General features: G+C 41.1%; 1 protein-coding gene across 9 annotated transcripts; it reads right to left on the reverse strand.

Moving 5' to 3' along the window:
• Positions 1–1,264: 1,264 nt before the first annotated feature.
• CLN8 (CLN8 transmembrane ER and ERGIC protein) lies at positions 1,265–13,016 on the reverse strand. Of its 9 annotated transcripts, XM_033009907.2 has the most exons (4): positions 12,870–13,016; positions 9,496–9,623; positions 5,846–6,515; positions 1,265–5,469 (listed from the first exon to the last, which is right to left on the reverse strand). In XM_033009907.2, exons 3-4 carry the CDS (start codon positions 6,386–6,388, stop codon positions 5,155–5,157), a joined length of 858 nt encoding a protein of 285 aa, XP_032865798.2. In that variant the 5' UTR covers positions 6,389–6,515; positions 9,496–9,623; positions 12,870–13,016; the 3' UTR covers positions 1,265–5,154. The 9 variants fall into 9 exon arrangements, with proteins under 9 accessions (XP_032865798.2, XP_032865799.2, XP_032865804.2 ...); XM_033009908.2 differs by lacking the exon at positions 9,496–9,623; XM_033009913.2 differs by lacking the exons at positions 9,496–9,623; positions 12,870–13,016 and adding an exon at positions 8,756–9,207.
• Positions 13,017–17,663: the final 4,647 nt, after the last annotated feature.

Consider the following 17,663-nt stretch of genomic DNA (forward strand, 5'->3'; position numbering starts at 1 on the left):
CTGTCTGCCACCTTGAACACTGACATCGTTGCACATTTGCTGCATCCGTCTCTTTGTCATTCCACCTCACTCAGCACTGTTTTTACTCAAGGAAAACAGGAAGGCAGTGTGCTGCAAGAACACTTGTTTCTGCTGTGTGACACTACCACTAACAGAACACACCGGTTAGACAGTCAGTTCCAGAGCATGCCAGGTCTCTTCCAACACTGGAAACCCATCTGGGGGGCTGATAACTAGAACAACAGGCATAAATTTTTTGTTCCAAATTATCAACTTAAATACCAGCACCATGACACAAGATCAAGATTGCAATTGCTGAATAATACCATCCATCAGGATAAGTGTGCTCTAATACTTTTCTGGGAATATGGTAGGAACTACTAAGTAAAATATATTTAACTATTAATTGAAAACATCTGAATAACAAAACATAGTAACATTTAAATTCCTTTTACATATTGTTTACAAATAAAAAGGACTTTATTCATACAAATACTATTATGCATTATTCTTCTCATCCCAGCCTGTACCCACACAAATTCCAGAGTTAGTGGAGCTTTACACATGAATGTCTTACTTTTGCTTTAACTAATCTTGGGGACTTCAGAGGCAGCTAGCAAAATTATGCCAGCCAGTTGCTTAGACAGTGCATTCTTACAAGAATAATTAAAATGCCTGTAATAACTCTATTTTCCTTTAACTCACTAATGCTGGAAAGCATCAGGAATTAATTCTTGCAAAGCACCACACAGGACACACGCTTAATGCTTAGAACTGTATTTTGTTATTTAGCAATAAGACAAGTTTTATGTTTTGGTTTTCTTCTTTTAAATTTAAGGTGTTTCATATTAAATCATGAAGTGTCATGTGGTACGAAATGAAGTGCCTTCACAGTTACAGACAAATGCAAAAATAGACCACACACTTTAAATACACAAGCCAGAAGAGTCCTTCCTAAGTGATGCTTTTTAACAGTTTTTAATACATACTTACATATAGCGCAGCTTCTAGTGTTTTATTCATGTAACTAAACATGCTCATGTTCATAATATATTAAATGTTGGTGAAGGGACATTAGTTTACAAGATTTTATAGCTATTTCCATGGATATGATATTACCTTTGCCAAGTTTAACAGCATATTTCAAAATAAACAAGTCATCTTTTTAGTGCATGCACTACAAAAAGTGTTTAAGCTACAAATAGCAAGTAAAAAATAGTAGGCATTATTTTCATCAGTAAATGAAACTCATGGTAGACAATTATTCAATAAAATACTTTTATTTATGTACACATTGTAAAGATGTTGTACCGTTCAACAAATGTTATATTGTACCAGAGCAGACTTGAATTTGCTTAACACTTTTAAATTCACTTTAAGTGGGAGTCTCCCTGAGGTTAAGAAAGGTGTCTTATAACTGTACATGACATCAATATTTAATCAGTGTTATCAGGAAAAAGGAAAAACACTTGAAAGATTTGGACATGGGTACTTAGCGAAGGAAGGGCCTAACAGTACATGCTGAAAACTATTAGACAAAAACATTGCTGCGGTAATGTGACTGCTGCAAGGTCATGACCAGTACTGCAAGTAAGAGTAAATATTATAGAAAAATTTGTGGGTGCGAGGGGAAACCATGACAGCTTTTGGAAAAAAAACATGACAGGACACAAATGGAGGCAAACACAAACTGTGACTTAGGAATGCTGTATGAAGACAGTAAGAACCAGGTGCCTGGGCAGAGTGTCTTAGATCAGACATCTTCCTTTAAAACACTCCCTCCCCATCCCCCCATCCCCCCCCCAAAAAAACAAAACCAAAAAAAACCAAACAAAAACAAACCTCTAAATAAACACCAAACACCCCCATCACAGTTTGTTTGTTTGGGATTTGGGGGATTTTTTTTTTTTTAAAGTTTCAGCCAGAAAGATGACACTAAGAGCACTCCTTGAATAAGCCTCTCCTACAAGAAAGCAGGGTGAAGTCTCTAATAATCACCTAGGCAAACAAAAAGTTCACCCAAAAATCTATTATGCAAGAGTTGTCCAAATCACAGCAGCAGCACACCCTGTGACCTGATCTAGCCACTACTAAAGCTGACTGAATTTTTCTACATCAGAGTGCAGATGAGGACTTGTAAGAGAGGCCCAACAGGACTGGGATTAGTTTCACATTACCAAAATTATAAACAAACTATAGCTAGTCTACCTTTGGGTTGAAGAGCAGCACTTAGTTATGAGAGTAATTAGACAGCAAAACCCTCAGTGAAGATAGCTTTTCCAGTCTTGTTTCAGAGCAATGAGACAGTCACCCACAAGCATAAACCAGAAAATCCTCTCGAAGAAAGCAGCCAAAAGGCACTGAAGAAAACACCTGAGTATAAAAAAAGAGGCTCCATGTAATAGAACTGGTAACTCCAACTCTAGGCTGTCAAGATGAATAAGAAAGGTTGTCTGTATTTTTATGTCCTGTTGTATTTCTAGCTGGACTGTAAAATCCCCTCACCCCTCAAACCAACAGAAACAAAATGAGTGCTGTCATTTGCTTTATTGCATCGCTCTCTTATTATAGGAGATCTAGTAGTGTTTAGGTTAACAGGTGCTCTTAGGTATTATTATAGTTAAGACATATGAAAGATTTTCAAGATACACTGTAACAGTCTTTGCGTGAAAAAACTCACACTAAGATGCATACTAAAAAGACTGCCTTATTATGATAAAAAATACTTTTAGTGAAAGATTTAAAACCAATTTAATAACATTACACAAAGTAATAATACAAAATATTAAACTTTAGAAGTCTGATGCCACTAACAACTATCCACCTGTCTGCCTGGAGCACACCTAATCTCTTTTTTAAGTCCCAAATACACCAACAACCTCAAACCTCCATATTCTTTCATTTCAGCACACAGAAACTTCACCTTTTTTAGCCAGCCACTTTAAGAATTACTCACTTAGCCAAAACTTGTTTTTCTTCTGATGCTTCCATTTTCTGTTAAGATTCTTCAGAATTCTGTAGCTGGGATTTTTATAACAAACAACTTGTTTTATTGAATCCAAACCTTTCAGTTTTAAGCTACATAAAGCACACCATCATTTTGATAGCTGGTGACTTATCCTCTGCCTTCTGCCCTTGGAACTCCTGTAAGTGAGGTTTGGATTCTGCAAGATACGCATTTGGGTCACATATTTGGATTCTGTTTCTGAGGAATTCACCCCTCTGCTTTATTCTAAAGTACTTTTAACATTACTCTCCCCCACACAACCCCTCAGGAGAGATATGTAATTTTAAGCTTTAGAGAACCCTCTTTTCTATAAAATAGCATCCAGACAGGTGACACTGCCAAAACACTATATCATCATTCTGGTCTGCTTAGAATTAAGAAGGTAACACAAAATTTAGATTTTTCTCTATTGAATATCTGAAGGATAACAGACAGGGTTGCTGTGCAAAATTACTAAGACCCTCGTAGCCTAGTTTTGAACAGGCAATTTCAGATATTCACCACTTCATCACACCAACAAGATCTGTCTGTACATTTGTACAGTAATGTACAGTAAGAAGTTTCCTCTCCCTCATACAGTAGCTTTTCAACTCTATGCCCACAACAAAGTAAAATAGAGAATACAGCAACCTGGCCACTAGCTTCCTCAGAACAAAATCAAAGGCATTCCCACAAAAAAATTAGTAAAATGAGGCTGTTTACACCAACCAGTGCTTCTCTTACACATTTAAAACAATATGCTCAACCACAGATCAGTACACAAAGCCTTTAACACACACCTTGACCTAAAATTCTTCACAGCTTGGGCTTGCCCTTTGGAAAGTAAAACTGTGTAGCAGTGTCCTCACACTATACAACAAAGTTTCAAAGAACAGGTTTTTTATCTCACTAGTTCAGTACATGAAAATTAATTAATACCTTTATTATTCTCCTGCCACTAGGCGTCACTCTCTTCTATCGTGATCTTTATACCTTCATCTGCTGTCCAACATTTCACCCAGGAACCATCAGTCCAACACTATTAGTAGGAGAACATTCACCACAGTTTGACAAATCCCTATCTAAAAAAGCAACCCCTATTCCTTAGGTCAAGGAAAAATTTAGTGATGTGGCAGATAAAGAGCAAAGGATCATTAGAGTCACTTTGTAAGTTCTTCAAAGTAAAGTAATACTAAAAGAACAACTGAACTCCTGAAGGAGGTGATATGGCCCTTCCTCCACAGAGGAGTCACCATAGACCTCAAACCCCTCTTTTTTTCAAAAATTAGAGGAACCATACAGGAGCACTAGTGTAACTAATTAAGTTGACCTGAGTGGTCATGCAAATAAAATAATTTTACTAATCAACCAGCAATCTTTTCAAGGGTGAAACAGAGTCAAACATTCTGTCATTACCTCTTGTATTTCACTGATTTTACATCCAGAAGGGACCACTATGATTAGCTAGCTAGACCACCAACACAACAAATGCCTGCAACCCCACATGCATGTTTGTGGTGGACAGGAACTCCTCCCATACTGAGGGCGACCTGGAAGCTGCAACTCACTCTGACAGCAAACACTCAAACAATTATCTTCCTCAAGTGCACTTAAAAAAAAAAAAACAAAACAACCCAACAACAAAAAACCCAAACCCCAGCCGTGACTGCCTTCTACCACTGACCAATTCAGCCACTTGGAATGATTTAATGGCACACAGGAACTAGGTACCCATGCATACCTAATTTGGTTCATAATTGATCTTAACAAACAACATAATTTCCAGTATCAGTATCTCTGACATACATGAAATAGGATTCAAGCTAAACTTGATTCAAGCTGAGCTTAATAGACAAATTAATTGTAAAGCCACTTTGAAGCATTAGGACATAGGATGTCATTAGAGAGCATGTCATTACTAAATCATGGAATACTGTCCAACCTGATAAAATTGTTGGTGCAATTCGTAACTAAGAGGTTGAAGATCTTATGTGTGTGCACATATGAAACACAAATAATGCTTTTAAATACTTCTAGTGCATACAGAATGCTACCAGCAAGGAATCACTGTGTTAATGAGCTTCTTGCAAAAGCTTCTAGTTCACAAGCAAAGAATTACTTTGCATTATATTCTTCCACTACCCTAGTAGGAAACATCTGTTTCAGTGTTATATCCTCTTCTTTTGATGTGTTTCACCATTTAATTTTCCATTTTCCACTGTTTTACTTTCAAAGTTCCAGTCAGTTGGGCGGAGGAGTTGCTGAGTTTTTTTGTATGTCCAGTATGGGTTAAGTATTAGTGTAACGGCAAATAATCCCGAGAATAAAACAATAAAATGAAGAAGTCCCAGGTTTTCCACCACAGAATTCCAATTGAAAATGCACACCCACCACATGTGGTAAGTAAGAATCATGCGGCAGTGAAACAGGTGGATCATCACCCACTGGTTTGCCTTCCAGAAGAAGGTGCTAGCACGGCCAGCCTAGAAAAACAAGAACAGAAAGTATGCCGAAGTGAGATTATTACTTCAAGATAAGGAACTGAGGAATCTGTAGAACTAATGTAAATATTCATCTTTCACATACACACGCTCTCAGGCATTTTTTCCATGTAGAGCTATGATATTCCACATGCATACAGCATCCTAAACTCAGAACGAATCTATACCAACTCACTGTCCACATGTACACAGCATCACACAGAAACCTATAGGGAAGACTACAGAAATATCATCATGACAAAAGCTGATATCACAATAACATGGGTATCAGTTACATGAACACAGATTACCTATGGGCAAGCAAGTGAGATGCCTGAAAACTATTACAAACATAACTTGAAAATCACCACAGTCTTACCTTTAGAAGCATCCAGGAAATACATGTTGAGGGAGTACTCATCTCCAGCAACATTCCCATCAAAGGCAGATAATGTCCAGATTTCACATTAATTACTAGACCAGCCAGGCCACCAAAAGCAAGCAAGTGATGAGCCACCAAGAACACATCAAATGTTCTAAAAATAATGTTGGACATGTGAACAGCTACATTTTCAAGCAAGAAAAATCCAGCAGCTATTAAACAGTTAAACCAACTCCACTTTTGCTGTGAATACACTTTGTCAGCATGAAAAACAGGATCTATGAGCAAAGCCCATAAACCAGCAACACAACTCTGAAGTCCAAACACGCCACGTGTGACTGCCATATTCCAAAACACCTTCTCCTTTGCATACAATGCACGATAAGTGGTGCTTATCCATGAAGACAACCAGTGAGACAGAAAAAATACCCCCAAGTAGATTAAAAAACCAGCAGCTATAAATGTCAAACGAACTTCCCATAAGAGATAGTCCCAGTCAAAAATGGTCCCAAACACTTCATCGTCATTTCTAAGACTCATTTCTTCTTTTTTACAGAGCAAAGCCTTCCAAGGGGCTTGGCACTTCTCACCCGCACTACAGTCTCCTTTACGCCTATTCCGTCTCTGCCATTATGCAAACCAGAAACCATGAACTCTTCTTTACCATCTGGAACAAGGAGAAAAAAATTAAGTGAATTTTTAAGTCATCTATATACATAACTTCTAAACCATCAAGAACTCACTTCCACTGCAGTTACAACTGTGGTCCTGTTGTCATTAGGCACAGTCATCCCAAAGACAGGTAGACAGATAAAAAACCTTAAGCAATGTGTTTAACAGTTGGCCTACAAAATCTGTACTAGTCCAAAGTAATGCACTGAAACAAAAGCTGAAGAGGGCAAAGTAGGAAGGCAGGAAAGAGGAAGAGAAAATACCAGCAACAAACTCTGTCTTCTTACTTATGAAACTTGTATTTCAGCAGCAGCATGCAGTTATTCTACTTCGTGATTCTCCTACTCCCCTGCTTTTTCCACCGCTCCCTAGGGCTTTGAGTGCAATTCAGAATCTCAAATACAGATCCAGGACATAAAACTACAAAAACTTAATCCTGTAAGTGTGGCCGCTCATCCTGAAAGCCCTTTTCTGTGTATCTCAAAACAAGACTTTGCAACCAGTTTCTGAACATTAAACCACTTTCCAACAGAAAACACATTCCAAAAATGCAATAAAAGCATGGAATGCAGGCAAGCAACATTAATATGTATTATTAACAACATTAGTGTAATTAACCGAACAGCCTGGCAGTGAGTGCCCTAAGTTAGCTGAAACTTCCTGAATGCACCACAGTTGAAAAACAGATTTGCGGGGAGGGAAAAGCCACATAATAGTGCAATATTTGAACGCCAGCTCATTTTATGAACGATTTAGGCGATCTCAGAATGACCACCAGACAGACCCACTGCAGCCTGGAAATGCTCAGAACCACAAACGGTGCGTTTGGGAGTTTAGTGGGAGCTCGATGAAGAAGCCACAGCAACCAGAGAGTCCAGAGCCCCTGGCGAGATGCTGCCGCCTCGCTTCACCACGCAGAAAATACCAGCACGGCAACCCAGGTCCTGCAGGGACCGGCCCCCCCCGGCCTTTGCTCGCAGGTGTCCCAAGCCCGACAAGATGGGGGGGGGGCGGGGAGGGCGGGTTCGCTGGCAGGCCCGGTCCGAAGGACCTACGCCCGCCCCACGGCCTGACAAAACCAACTCGAAGGTGGGGTCCCAGCAGATCCCCCCACTCTCCCGGGGGAAAAAAGGGGTAAAACACACCGATCCGATGGCACGAGCAGGCCCTGAAGAGCGCGACCCGCTGCGGCGAGCCCTGGCTCTAGAAGGGCCGTGACAGCTCCTCCGCCCCCACACAAACACCGGCAGCAACTCCCCCCGTCCCCGCCCGCCTCCCCCCCGCGGCCGCCGAGCCCCTCACTCAGACTCGGGTGGGGGGGGGCCGGCCCCGGCGCACAGATCTCGCTCACACCCGCCGCTCCTCACCCACAGCGCTGCCCGACGCGGCGGGCCGGCCCTTCCCGGCTCCGGGACTGCCCCGGGCGGCAAACCACCCTCACCGGCCTCCCGAGCGCGCCCGGCCCGACCCACCGCACCGCAACCTCCCCCGGCTCCGCAGCCGCCATGGGCCGGCCTGCGCATGCGCCGTACGCCACACAACGCCACCGCCCCCTGCGCGCATCGGCCCGGCGGCACGAACCACCGGGCGCCGCGGGGGGGGGAGGTGGGGGTGCGCGGCTATACCACTGGGGCGGGGGGGGGGGGGGGACAGGCGGCGGTGTTTTTCTCCACCACAGCTGAAAGATTAATAATATTTAACAGATGCCTGTTCAACAATAATAATAATAAAAAGAAGGAGCAGTGATGCCATAGCTAGTACCTTTACCTGTAATTATACAATTTCATTAAACACAACAAATTATTAAATTGATGTCATGGAGTTCTGCTACATGATTCTCTCCATACCTGTGAAAATTGATGCTGTCATCCCAGTGACTCAGCCCGGCAGGATCTCGGAAGCATCACCGGGGCAGGTCACTGGAACCATGCCGGGAGGGTTCCACAGCTGTGCCTCAGCCCTGCACCCGGGGTTTTGCATGGCTTCAGCATGAGCGACTGCGCGTTTTGCCAGGGAAAAGCGCAGTCCCACGACAGAGCAGGTGATTCCACCAACAAGGGACCAAAAAAAATAAAATCAAGCCACAGCTTCCACATGGAGAATTGCTAATGTGATACACCTGATGGACGCCCCAAGCTCTGTCACAAGTAAAATCTCTTCATACACCACCTCCATAGTTTACATAAGGGCAGCCAGCCCAGGTGTTTATAGGAAAAGTCTGGGAACAAAACCTACCCGCTCGTGTCTCCTTTCAATGCGCTGGGTGTGAGGCATCACACCTTCTCTCCAAGCTCTACAGACAGCCCCGAGGGACACCAGGGTTTGGCTGAAGCCATGCCCACACACCCAGACACTACCTGTGTGCCATCGAGGTGAGTCACAGGCTGGGGCAGGCCTGACACCCCACCGCCTGCATCTCTGCCCAGGAGGCCCCGGCTCAGCAGGAAATGCAGGGCGAGGAATTTCAGCCAACGTACTTATTTCACGCAGAGAGCACACTCATGATCAAGTGACAGAGATCCTAATGACACGCGCTGGCAAGTTGGTCTTGTAGACAGAAGGATTCGTCTTTGCACAAAAGTGAGAGTAGATTTGTTGGAAAGCTCTGAGTCAAAGCCATTTGCTAACCCTGAAGAGGAAAAAGGGCTGTAGGGCCTGAGAGATGCAAAGTAGAAGATTTGGAGGAGTTGTCACTTGGGAAGTGCTTCCTAGCTGGTGATGGATATTCATTTAATAACCTCTGTTCCCTAACAGATGCTGGACCTGTCCTGGATAACATGAAAAGGATGAGAAAGCTGAACAAGCAAAAGCTGAGTGAGCTACTGTTAGAAGAAGTTGCTCTCCCAAGTAGCATGATGGGGCTAATGCACCAAGAGCATGTGGTTTAACTTCCCCTAATTTTGTTTTTCCCATAGTTATCTTTAAAGAATTCCTTTAAATTGTAAAACCTTGAGTCAGGAGATTTTTTCACTTACCTATAAGGAACTGTGATAGTACTGTAAAAACGAGATCATAGGCTGTTGTCTATCTTGGAGATTTTCCTTGTCTTTGCTGCTTTTCTTCCCTTCTCAAGCAAAATCACATCTTTTTTAATTACTGCTAGCTGTAGACGTGATGAAATAGTTTAGTGTTACTTTCTGAATCTACTGATACTACAACCATACTTAGTGACAACTTTTTAATATGTGCCTCATTATGGTAATTATGATCACTTCAGGTATTTCAAAATAGTTCTTCCTGCAGTGAGGCTCATCTTACATATTATGTCATACTCAGTTCTCCCTTTTACAGCCATTCTGGCTGGATGCTACAGCATGCCCTGTCCAAAGCTAAATTTCCTGACTATCTGCAGTCTCAGTTTTGGAAGACTTCCTCGGCATCTTTAGAATACCATAGCTGGAAGAGCAAAGAGCACCTCCAGGCAGGGAGTCCTGCCTGCAGCCTGGGTGATCTGCACCTTGTAGCTAAGAGCCTCTGTATACTGTTTCGGTAGTGCTTGCCTGCAGTCAAGAACTGAACATGATTTTCTCTCACTTTACAGTATCTGCATTTTAGTGCCTCAATGGCTACATCTATACAGCCCCCCATGTGGGGGCTGCCTTTTACTTTGAAATGGTGTGGCTACATCCCTGCTGCCCATTGAATATGATTTTGGCACACACTATCTCCCAAAACATCCATAGAAATGTTGGCTTCAGAAGATAATTTTGGCCAGACTCCTGCTTCAAATGGGACCAGTTCCCAATACCCAGGAACCATCTAGCAAAGCACCAGTTGGCACAGGCCAAACTTCTTCCAGGTAGCATACTAATAATTAAATATTGCATGCAGTAATGAATCAGGAGTTTCTCTATTGTATTTATGAATATATAGATAGCTGATAAAAATGTCTTTAGTTTTATCACTTTTTTTTTTTCTCTTCATTCCTCAAATTGGAGTGCCACGATCCCAGGTCTTTTTCCTGCTCCCTGTATTTCCAGTGGCAGACTAGTACCCTCTCAGTGGTGTGAGAGCACCTTAAAAGCAGAGTCTCAGGGGTTGTGTATGGAGGACACAAGACCAACCAGTGAGACCTTCAGTGAGAGGGGAGCCAACAGTTTGTGCAGAGGATGCAGGATGACTATTATAGGACATGTATGAGCACTTGTGTGTATGTGTGTATCAGGAATACAGAATATAGCAAGCTGGTGCTTCTATTGCCATTGGCAGTGAATTGAGTAAGGTGTTTTAGGGGTGGGTTGAGAAAGGCGTTTTAATCCCATTAACAAATTAATCCATCCATTGCAGACAAGTGTTTATCCTGTAAAGATTTGCCTTAGGCATGTAGGGGCAGAAAAGTCCAGAACAAGCCACCCTGAATTCTGCCTCTTGCTATGGCAACAGAGGGGAGTTCTTTCTCTGCAGGAGACATGGTGTGATGGCAAAGTGGCCAGAAATTATCTGTGGCAGCAGTGAAGGAATGGAGATTGGAAGCAATCCTGCCTGATGAGGCTGTTCTCTGATCATTTTATAGTTCTGTCTCATCCTCTGAGTCACATATGAAGGAACTGGTTACTGCTTTAGGTTATTTTAAATAATTTTCTATTTCCAGAGTACCAAAAACCGGTAGTGAGTGGTACTGTATGTTGAACTAAGTCCTCTGAGTATAAATAAAACCTGATCTGGTAATCTTCCCAATAGAGGATGAAAAGTAGGCTTCAACTTTAAAAGTCCAGACCTCGTTGACTTCTCAAAAGGTTTTAGCTCTCTCTTCCCAAAGTTTTCAAAAAGCTTGCATGTTTACACACACAGATCCTTGCATATACGCATAACTTGTGCTGACCTGTCACATAATCATATATTTTCAGTGACATACTTCTTGAACTGTTTCTTTAAACTGAAATTTGCTCCTTTACGACCTATTAATCTGCAGTCTGCATTCAAATCTGTGGGAGCTTTACTACTAATTGTGGGAGCTTTGCTTCACGTCTGTGGGAGGTTTACTACATGACCGCCTGAAGGAACTCTGTGGCAATACCAGATGTGTAAATCTCACTTCGTTAATGTTTTACACATACTCTCAAAGTTCTCCTGATTCTTGTCGAACAAGTACTTATGCAGTATTCCTATGTGCAAACTACAGTTATTCCAAGAAGCACTTTGAACATGCTTGTTTAAGGCATTTTTCCTCTCAGCTAATAGGAAGCATACTCAACTTCTTTCAGAAAACCTGTATTACAAAGCTTTCATGTACGTCAAAGATTCAGAAAGTCTTTACATTGCATAACATATTAATCTACCCAGGCTGGTTTGCTTTCCTCAGTACCTGGAGATCAGCACTAGTTTCTACAAACTCTTTTTCTACTTCACTTACGGTCAGTTTTAAATGAGTTAATCAACTCGTGCTGCAGAGCAGATAGTAGCAACAGCTGCCCTGAAGCACATGATATTCTCAAAATTTTTAAAAATTAAGATTTCCTGAGCATCCAAACTTTAAACTACCAGTTGTGAAAATTGCAGCAATGAAAATGGCTGTTTTTGCCTGCTTGAATCTTCCCAGATAATTCAAATATTGTAGAACTTGAGAGTCTTTGCTCAGTCCCTCTCAAGATTACCCCCCCCCCCCCCCCCCCCCCCCCCCCCCCCCCCCTTTCTCTTTACCTTATTAACATTTAATGAAAATGCTGGAGGTATACAATTGCTGTTGAATAGTGCTGTCTATCCCAGTCTCACTAAAAAAAGCTCTCAGGTGTAGACGCTGTTCAGGATGTTTATAATCCCCATGCTGACCCTGTGACATCTGGCCATTCCCTGTCCACTGCTTAATCGGACCTCACCAGTACAGCCTTTGGGCAATTACTCCTTCAGTATTTCCTCCCTTCTCAATATTTTACTTCCATTCAAGGCAAGATATCCTACCCATTTTTCTTCTAATCCTAATTTATTTCTATTATGATACAAGACACTCTCAAGGTCTCTCCTGCTTGGTCCAGTCATTTCTCTCAAGAATTTCTCTAAATCTCAACTCCTCTCTCCCGTTAGCTCTGCAAGTAATCTGCAATGCTAAAAATGTTGCTGCTTCACCTCTTCTTTGTGTCCTTAAATTCATACCTCACTCCAAAACCTTCCTAGCCTCTTTCCATTTTGCAAGCTTCTCTTTATGTTCCATGTACCATAAACATGCCTCTTGAATCACTGCTTAAATATATATATTTTTTTTTCTCCCTCTTCTCCTTCACTCTGTTAAAGCCCTGGCCAGTCAATGCCTCTTTAGGCTCTTCCTTGAGGATTTTCACTTCCTAGTGCCCAGCATCACTGGTGAAACTATAACCACTTCTTTTACCCCATAGGAATAATAAATAATACTGACTGTATCCAGTCCCGGATGTAAGTTCCTCAGTTGCTTCTGGTTGGCTTCAGGTAACTAGCAGGAGATGATGATAGAAGCTTGAGTTTGCAGTTGAACCTTTTTATTCCTCCCTCACCAATCTACATGTCTTAACAATGTTCACTGGAACAAGTTATTCTGCCTTAGTAGTTAGGTTCTTGCTTCACAGCTGTAGTCATGGTTAGTCTAACTGGTGTTTCAGGTATACCCAGAATCTCTAGTCTTTCTTCCTCATTATTCACACAGGTACCTCCAGTGCCTCTTCAAGTATCAAAGGAGAATCCTGTGTCTGTCTCATGGAATATATGCTTATCATTTTGGAGTTTTATTTAGCTCCAGATAATCTCACCTAAATAGAAACTAGGGACTTTACCAACAGGCAAAACAATGTTTGTCAAGTTAGAGCAGCCAGTGACTGGCTTACCAGTGGGTCCCTAGCAAGGGTTGGATTCCAGATTACCACCTGAGATCATCTTTCAGTTGTATCTGTAGACAGCTTCAATCATTTCCTTTGACAACTATCTAAGATGAAGTCAAGGACTACAATTACTGTTCGGTAATGGTGGGCAGAAACTAGGAACATTTCTGTCGTCTCAGTAATCTAGTAAGTTTACTTTTGGGGATTTCAGTAAAATGACAGCAAATCCATCATATTGACAAGGTTCTCAACAGCTTAAATGACTTTGTGGAATAAGCAGTTCATAAGCAGTAAAGAGGATGGAAGGTGACAAGCTATTTTCCTGTTTTCAGCTTCATCCAAGTGGACACATTCAAATATTTCACAAATTGCAGTACTGTGCAATAATGACAACAGTATAAAGCAGTAATAAATATTAGAAATGGAGAACAAGTGGAAAGAAAAATTGTTTCTGTTAAGACATTTTGTTAGGGATAGTTGGGAGGAATGTAAGGTATGTTTAAAACAGCAGCTGAGAATGAGCTTCCTTCATGGCAAGTTGTTCTAGACTTGCAAAAGACGGAAATCCTTTTTTTATGTAGTCTATTTAAACTTATTTAGAATAAGAAGATTCTAACCATTTACTTCAGATATTCCTAAAAATAAATTCTACAAACCCATATTAATGTAAGTAAACAGCAGTTACGCAGTCTCTTTTAATATTTAATACAGTTTTTAACTTAACTAAGCCTCTGGTGCTAAAAGCCTTCCTAATACCTCCTTTCTCCGAAAGCTAGCTTTATATGCACTGGTCAAGAGTCAAGCATTTGATGTCTGCCACAAATCTGTCAGAGTGTTAAATAAGCCTAGAGTTTTCATCACGGTCTGTTATTTACTGCATTATAGCAACTCTGTGGTATGCTGAAACAGAAGACATCATCCAGCACATGACTACTGAATTGATTTATACCAATTCATGGTCAGGCCCTGTGTGGGCTTTTTCCATTTCTTTGTATTCCATCCTTCCTGAATTTTCAGCAAAATGTAAACTTTCAGTAAAATGTAAACTGTCCTTTACACTATTTCACTAGACTCTTACATACGACAGTAGTTTTGTCAGATAGATTAATGTGAAGGGTAAAACTTAAGACCTTCCATTCACAAGAGTCATATCCGAGGGGAAAGAAAATATTTCAAGGGTGAGAAGAAAAGAAAGAGAAATGTGGCAGAGATTCCTCTGCCAAGTTACTCTCTCCTATTTCTTGCAAGCTTAATCAAAACCCCACTGAAATAAATCATAGCAAGTTATGGACATAACCCATTGTAATACCCTTTAGAGTATTTTAAGGAGATTTAAAGGAAAACATACAAACAACAAATGACAAAATTTAAAAGAAATAAGGTTTTATGTAATCTTACCCTTTGCACATCAGCCCACATGAGATTTTCATAGTGCCTTTTGAACCAGTTGGCTGGTTTCATCCAAAGTAAATACATTCTTAAAAGTTTAATAAAAATGAGCAGTACCCCAGTTAGTACCCCATGAAAAGAAAGGCTGCACCACAAAACAACAGATCTCTATCCTGTTTGGCTAAAGGCCCATCAGCTATCACCGATATCCCAAAACCAATGGCACCTCACCAAATGCAGCCACAGGGGCAGCTCACTCTGCAAGTTGCTAAGGTCCATGCAACATAGCCAGGAGTAACATGCTATTGAAGCACAAGAGAAATTCATGGTGGAAAAATCACAGAAAACAAGTTTCCTTTGCCTTGCTTCTCTCCAAACAAATTGATTAAAACAATTAGTAATGTCTACTCAAAAGCATGAGCAGGCTTTTCAAGCCTAGTCCTCAGAAAAGTTCACACCCAACTTTATAAAGATTTCTGTGGGATTCCTTACAGTGAAAAACATGAGTAAGTCTTTGTGGACTGAGGTGGTAATCTATTTAATCTGTGTGTAACTATTTCCTCATGTTCAAAGGGCTAGGCTGCAGCACAGCCCCACGGGTGACCAGAGGGCTGTGGAAGGAGCCAGTTTTTAGAGGTCTGAAGGCTAAGCTGTGCTACAGCTACGTACCCACCCTCCTTTCTCCAAAAATGATGATGCTAGAGCATAACACTTTATCTGTTTACTAGGTGTGCACAGTATGCCAGAGATGGGTCTTGGTTACTGTTTGTTGCATCCTTTTATTTTGGAGGACTTAGGCATTTGAAAATACACCATAAGGAAAAATATAATATATTCTGCATAATTTTGCAGTTTTAAAGTGATAGAGACCCCTAAATAAAGCAGGTCTCAGTGTAATGATTAATGTCTTACTAGATGCTATCTTCGCACTTGCATAGAACTTGACAACTCCCCTAAGGGTGAAGTCAGCCTGGTTTTCCTGTTCTTACAAGAAGATCCCCATTCTATAAATACTTGTGTTAACTGATTCTAGTCTTCCTATATCTTCTAAGACGTTATTTTGCAATTAATTATGTTAATAAGGGAAAAGCCCCACTGAGAGTTATAGCAGAGATCTTCACTGTAACCAGAGAACATTTTTTTCTACAAAGGTGACAGTCAGGACTGAACTTTGTACTGAAGTTGCTATTTTTGTGAATTGACAGAAAAGTGATACCTGCTTGCACAAGCTACAGAAAACAGTGGCCCTAATTCTTTACCAGTTATTTGAAAAAGAAAACCAAAACCCCCATGCATCCGACATATCTTACATACAAGGAATCTGAATGAAATAAATGTCTGAAAGAAAAGAGAACAAACTGAAGGTAGAAGCAGCCAATTAATTAGTCAACACCTCTATCATAAGGAGGCAGTTCTGACAGTAGCAAAGAGCAGGATCTCTGCTGTTCTAGCATCTCCAACAGATAGGCTATTATCAGAAACTAGATTTTAGTTGCCAAGTAATTCTAATTCTGATTTGGTCTTGAGGCAATTCCAGGTTTCCTAAGGGACAAATAAAAGATCCCACAGGAAACGTTTTTGCGGCTCAGGAACAGAAAGGGGTGAAATGGCTGTGTAGAATGAAATGTCCCTTGTCTTCCAGCAGGAATAAGCTCACTTTTCCCTATAAAATGAAATCTCAGTTTACCTACACTACCAGAAATCAAACTGACTACCAAGAAGACAGAAGGTGTGCTCATGAAATCATTGTAGGAGAGTTTGCTGAGCATTCAACCCTTCAGCACATACAAAGGTACTCTGCACTGACAAGGCAATAGATTTCCGTTTCCTAAGGTTATAGTTTCATCCCGCTGAAGTCACTGGATTTAAAACTGCATGCCAAGCAAATCAGATTAATTACTACCACTGATGAAGAGGATAGACTCAAAGACAAAAAAAAAATGTATTTCAGAATGACAGATTTCTGAGGAAATCTACATCAACAACATATTGCAACAGCAATAAGTAATAAAATACCAACTTTGCCTGAAGCACAAACATAAGGTTCCAGATACACACTTCCTATTTTACCCCATTTAAACTGTTATACCTTCTGCATTCTCCATGCTGTATTCATTACAGAGCTGGCATTGGTAGCTGGAAGCAGCATAAAAAAAGTAAATACCTTGGCCACAGCAACAAATCACTTAAGTTCAATCTATTAAATTAAGTTTTTGTGACTTATTATGACTTGCAAATTCATCATCTATCACAGAAGATGAATTTTTCATGAACGGACCTGAAGAATGGATATGAGAAAATACCTCCAGCTTCTTCCAAAGTGACAGTCAGGAATGAGTTCAAGTACTAATTAGAGTGGTTCTGCTGCACAACAGAAGTAACAATATGACCATGTCTTTAGAAGTGAGTGGGAAGTGAATAAGAACAAAGAAGGGAGTTTTTAGAGTGCTCCACGGGCAAATTAAAATTCAGCATTAATGGGGAGGTATGCAGATGAGATTGGGATGGGTAGAAGCTGCCAGAGGAAAATCCTACTTCCTATTGTGCTCCTTAATTTAGAGACAGGAGAAATCAAGCAAAACTAAGGCTGGGGCACATGTTCACTCCAAGATCTGTCTGTGCTAGCAGAAGCTGTTGTCTTCAGCTGAACACATTTCCTCTCCCCCACCATCCATGTTGCAGTTTACTGCCCCTTCTAATCTGCTCCTGAGTTGTTTGTATGCTTGTCTCTGCAAGCTGGGTTACTTTGAACGGTAACCCTTTTCTGACCTGTCACATTTAGCTCTGTGTAGGTAAGGAACAATTCCAAGCAGCTCAGCTAACAGCTGGCAGGGAACTATAGCATCTGGCAGGAGATCCATAATGGCCTTCTAGCTGACATAGCTTGGAGCTGGAGAAGCTGTGCCCACTGTCTGGCTCTTCACAATTAGTGGTGACTTCTGTGACTGCCATTTGGCACAATTTCATAT

This window comes from Tyto alba, unplaced genomic scaffold (assembly GCF_018691265.1).
Source record: "Tyto alba isolate M040663 unplaced genomic scaffold, T.alba_DEE_v4.0 Super-Scaffold_40, whole genome shotgun sequence".
Classification (NCBI taxonomy): Eukaryota; Metazoa; Chordata; class Aves; order Strigiformes; family Tytonidae; genus Tyto; species Tyto alba.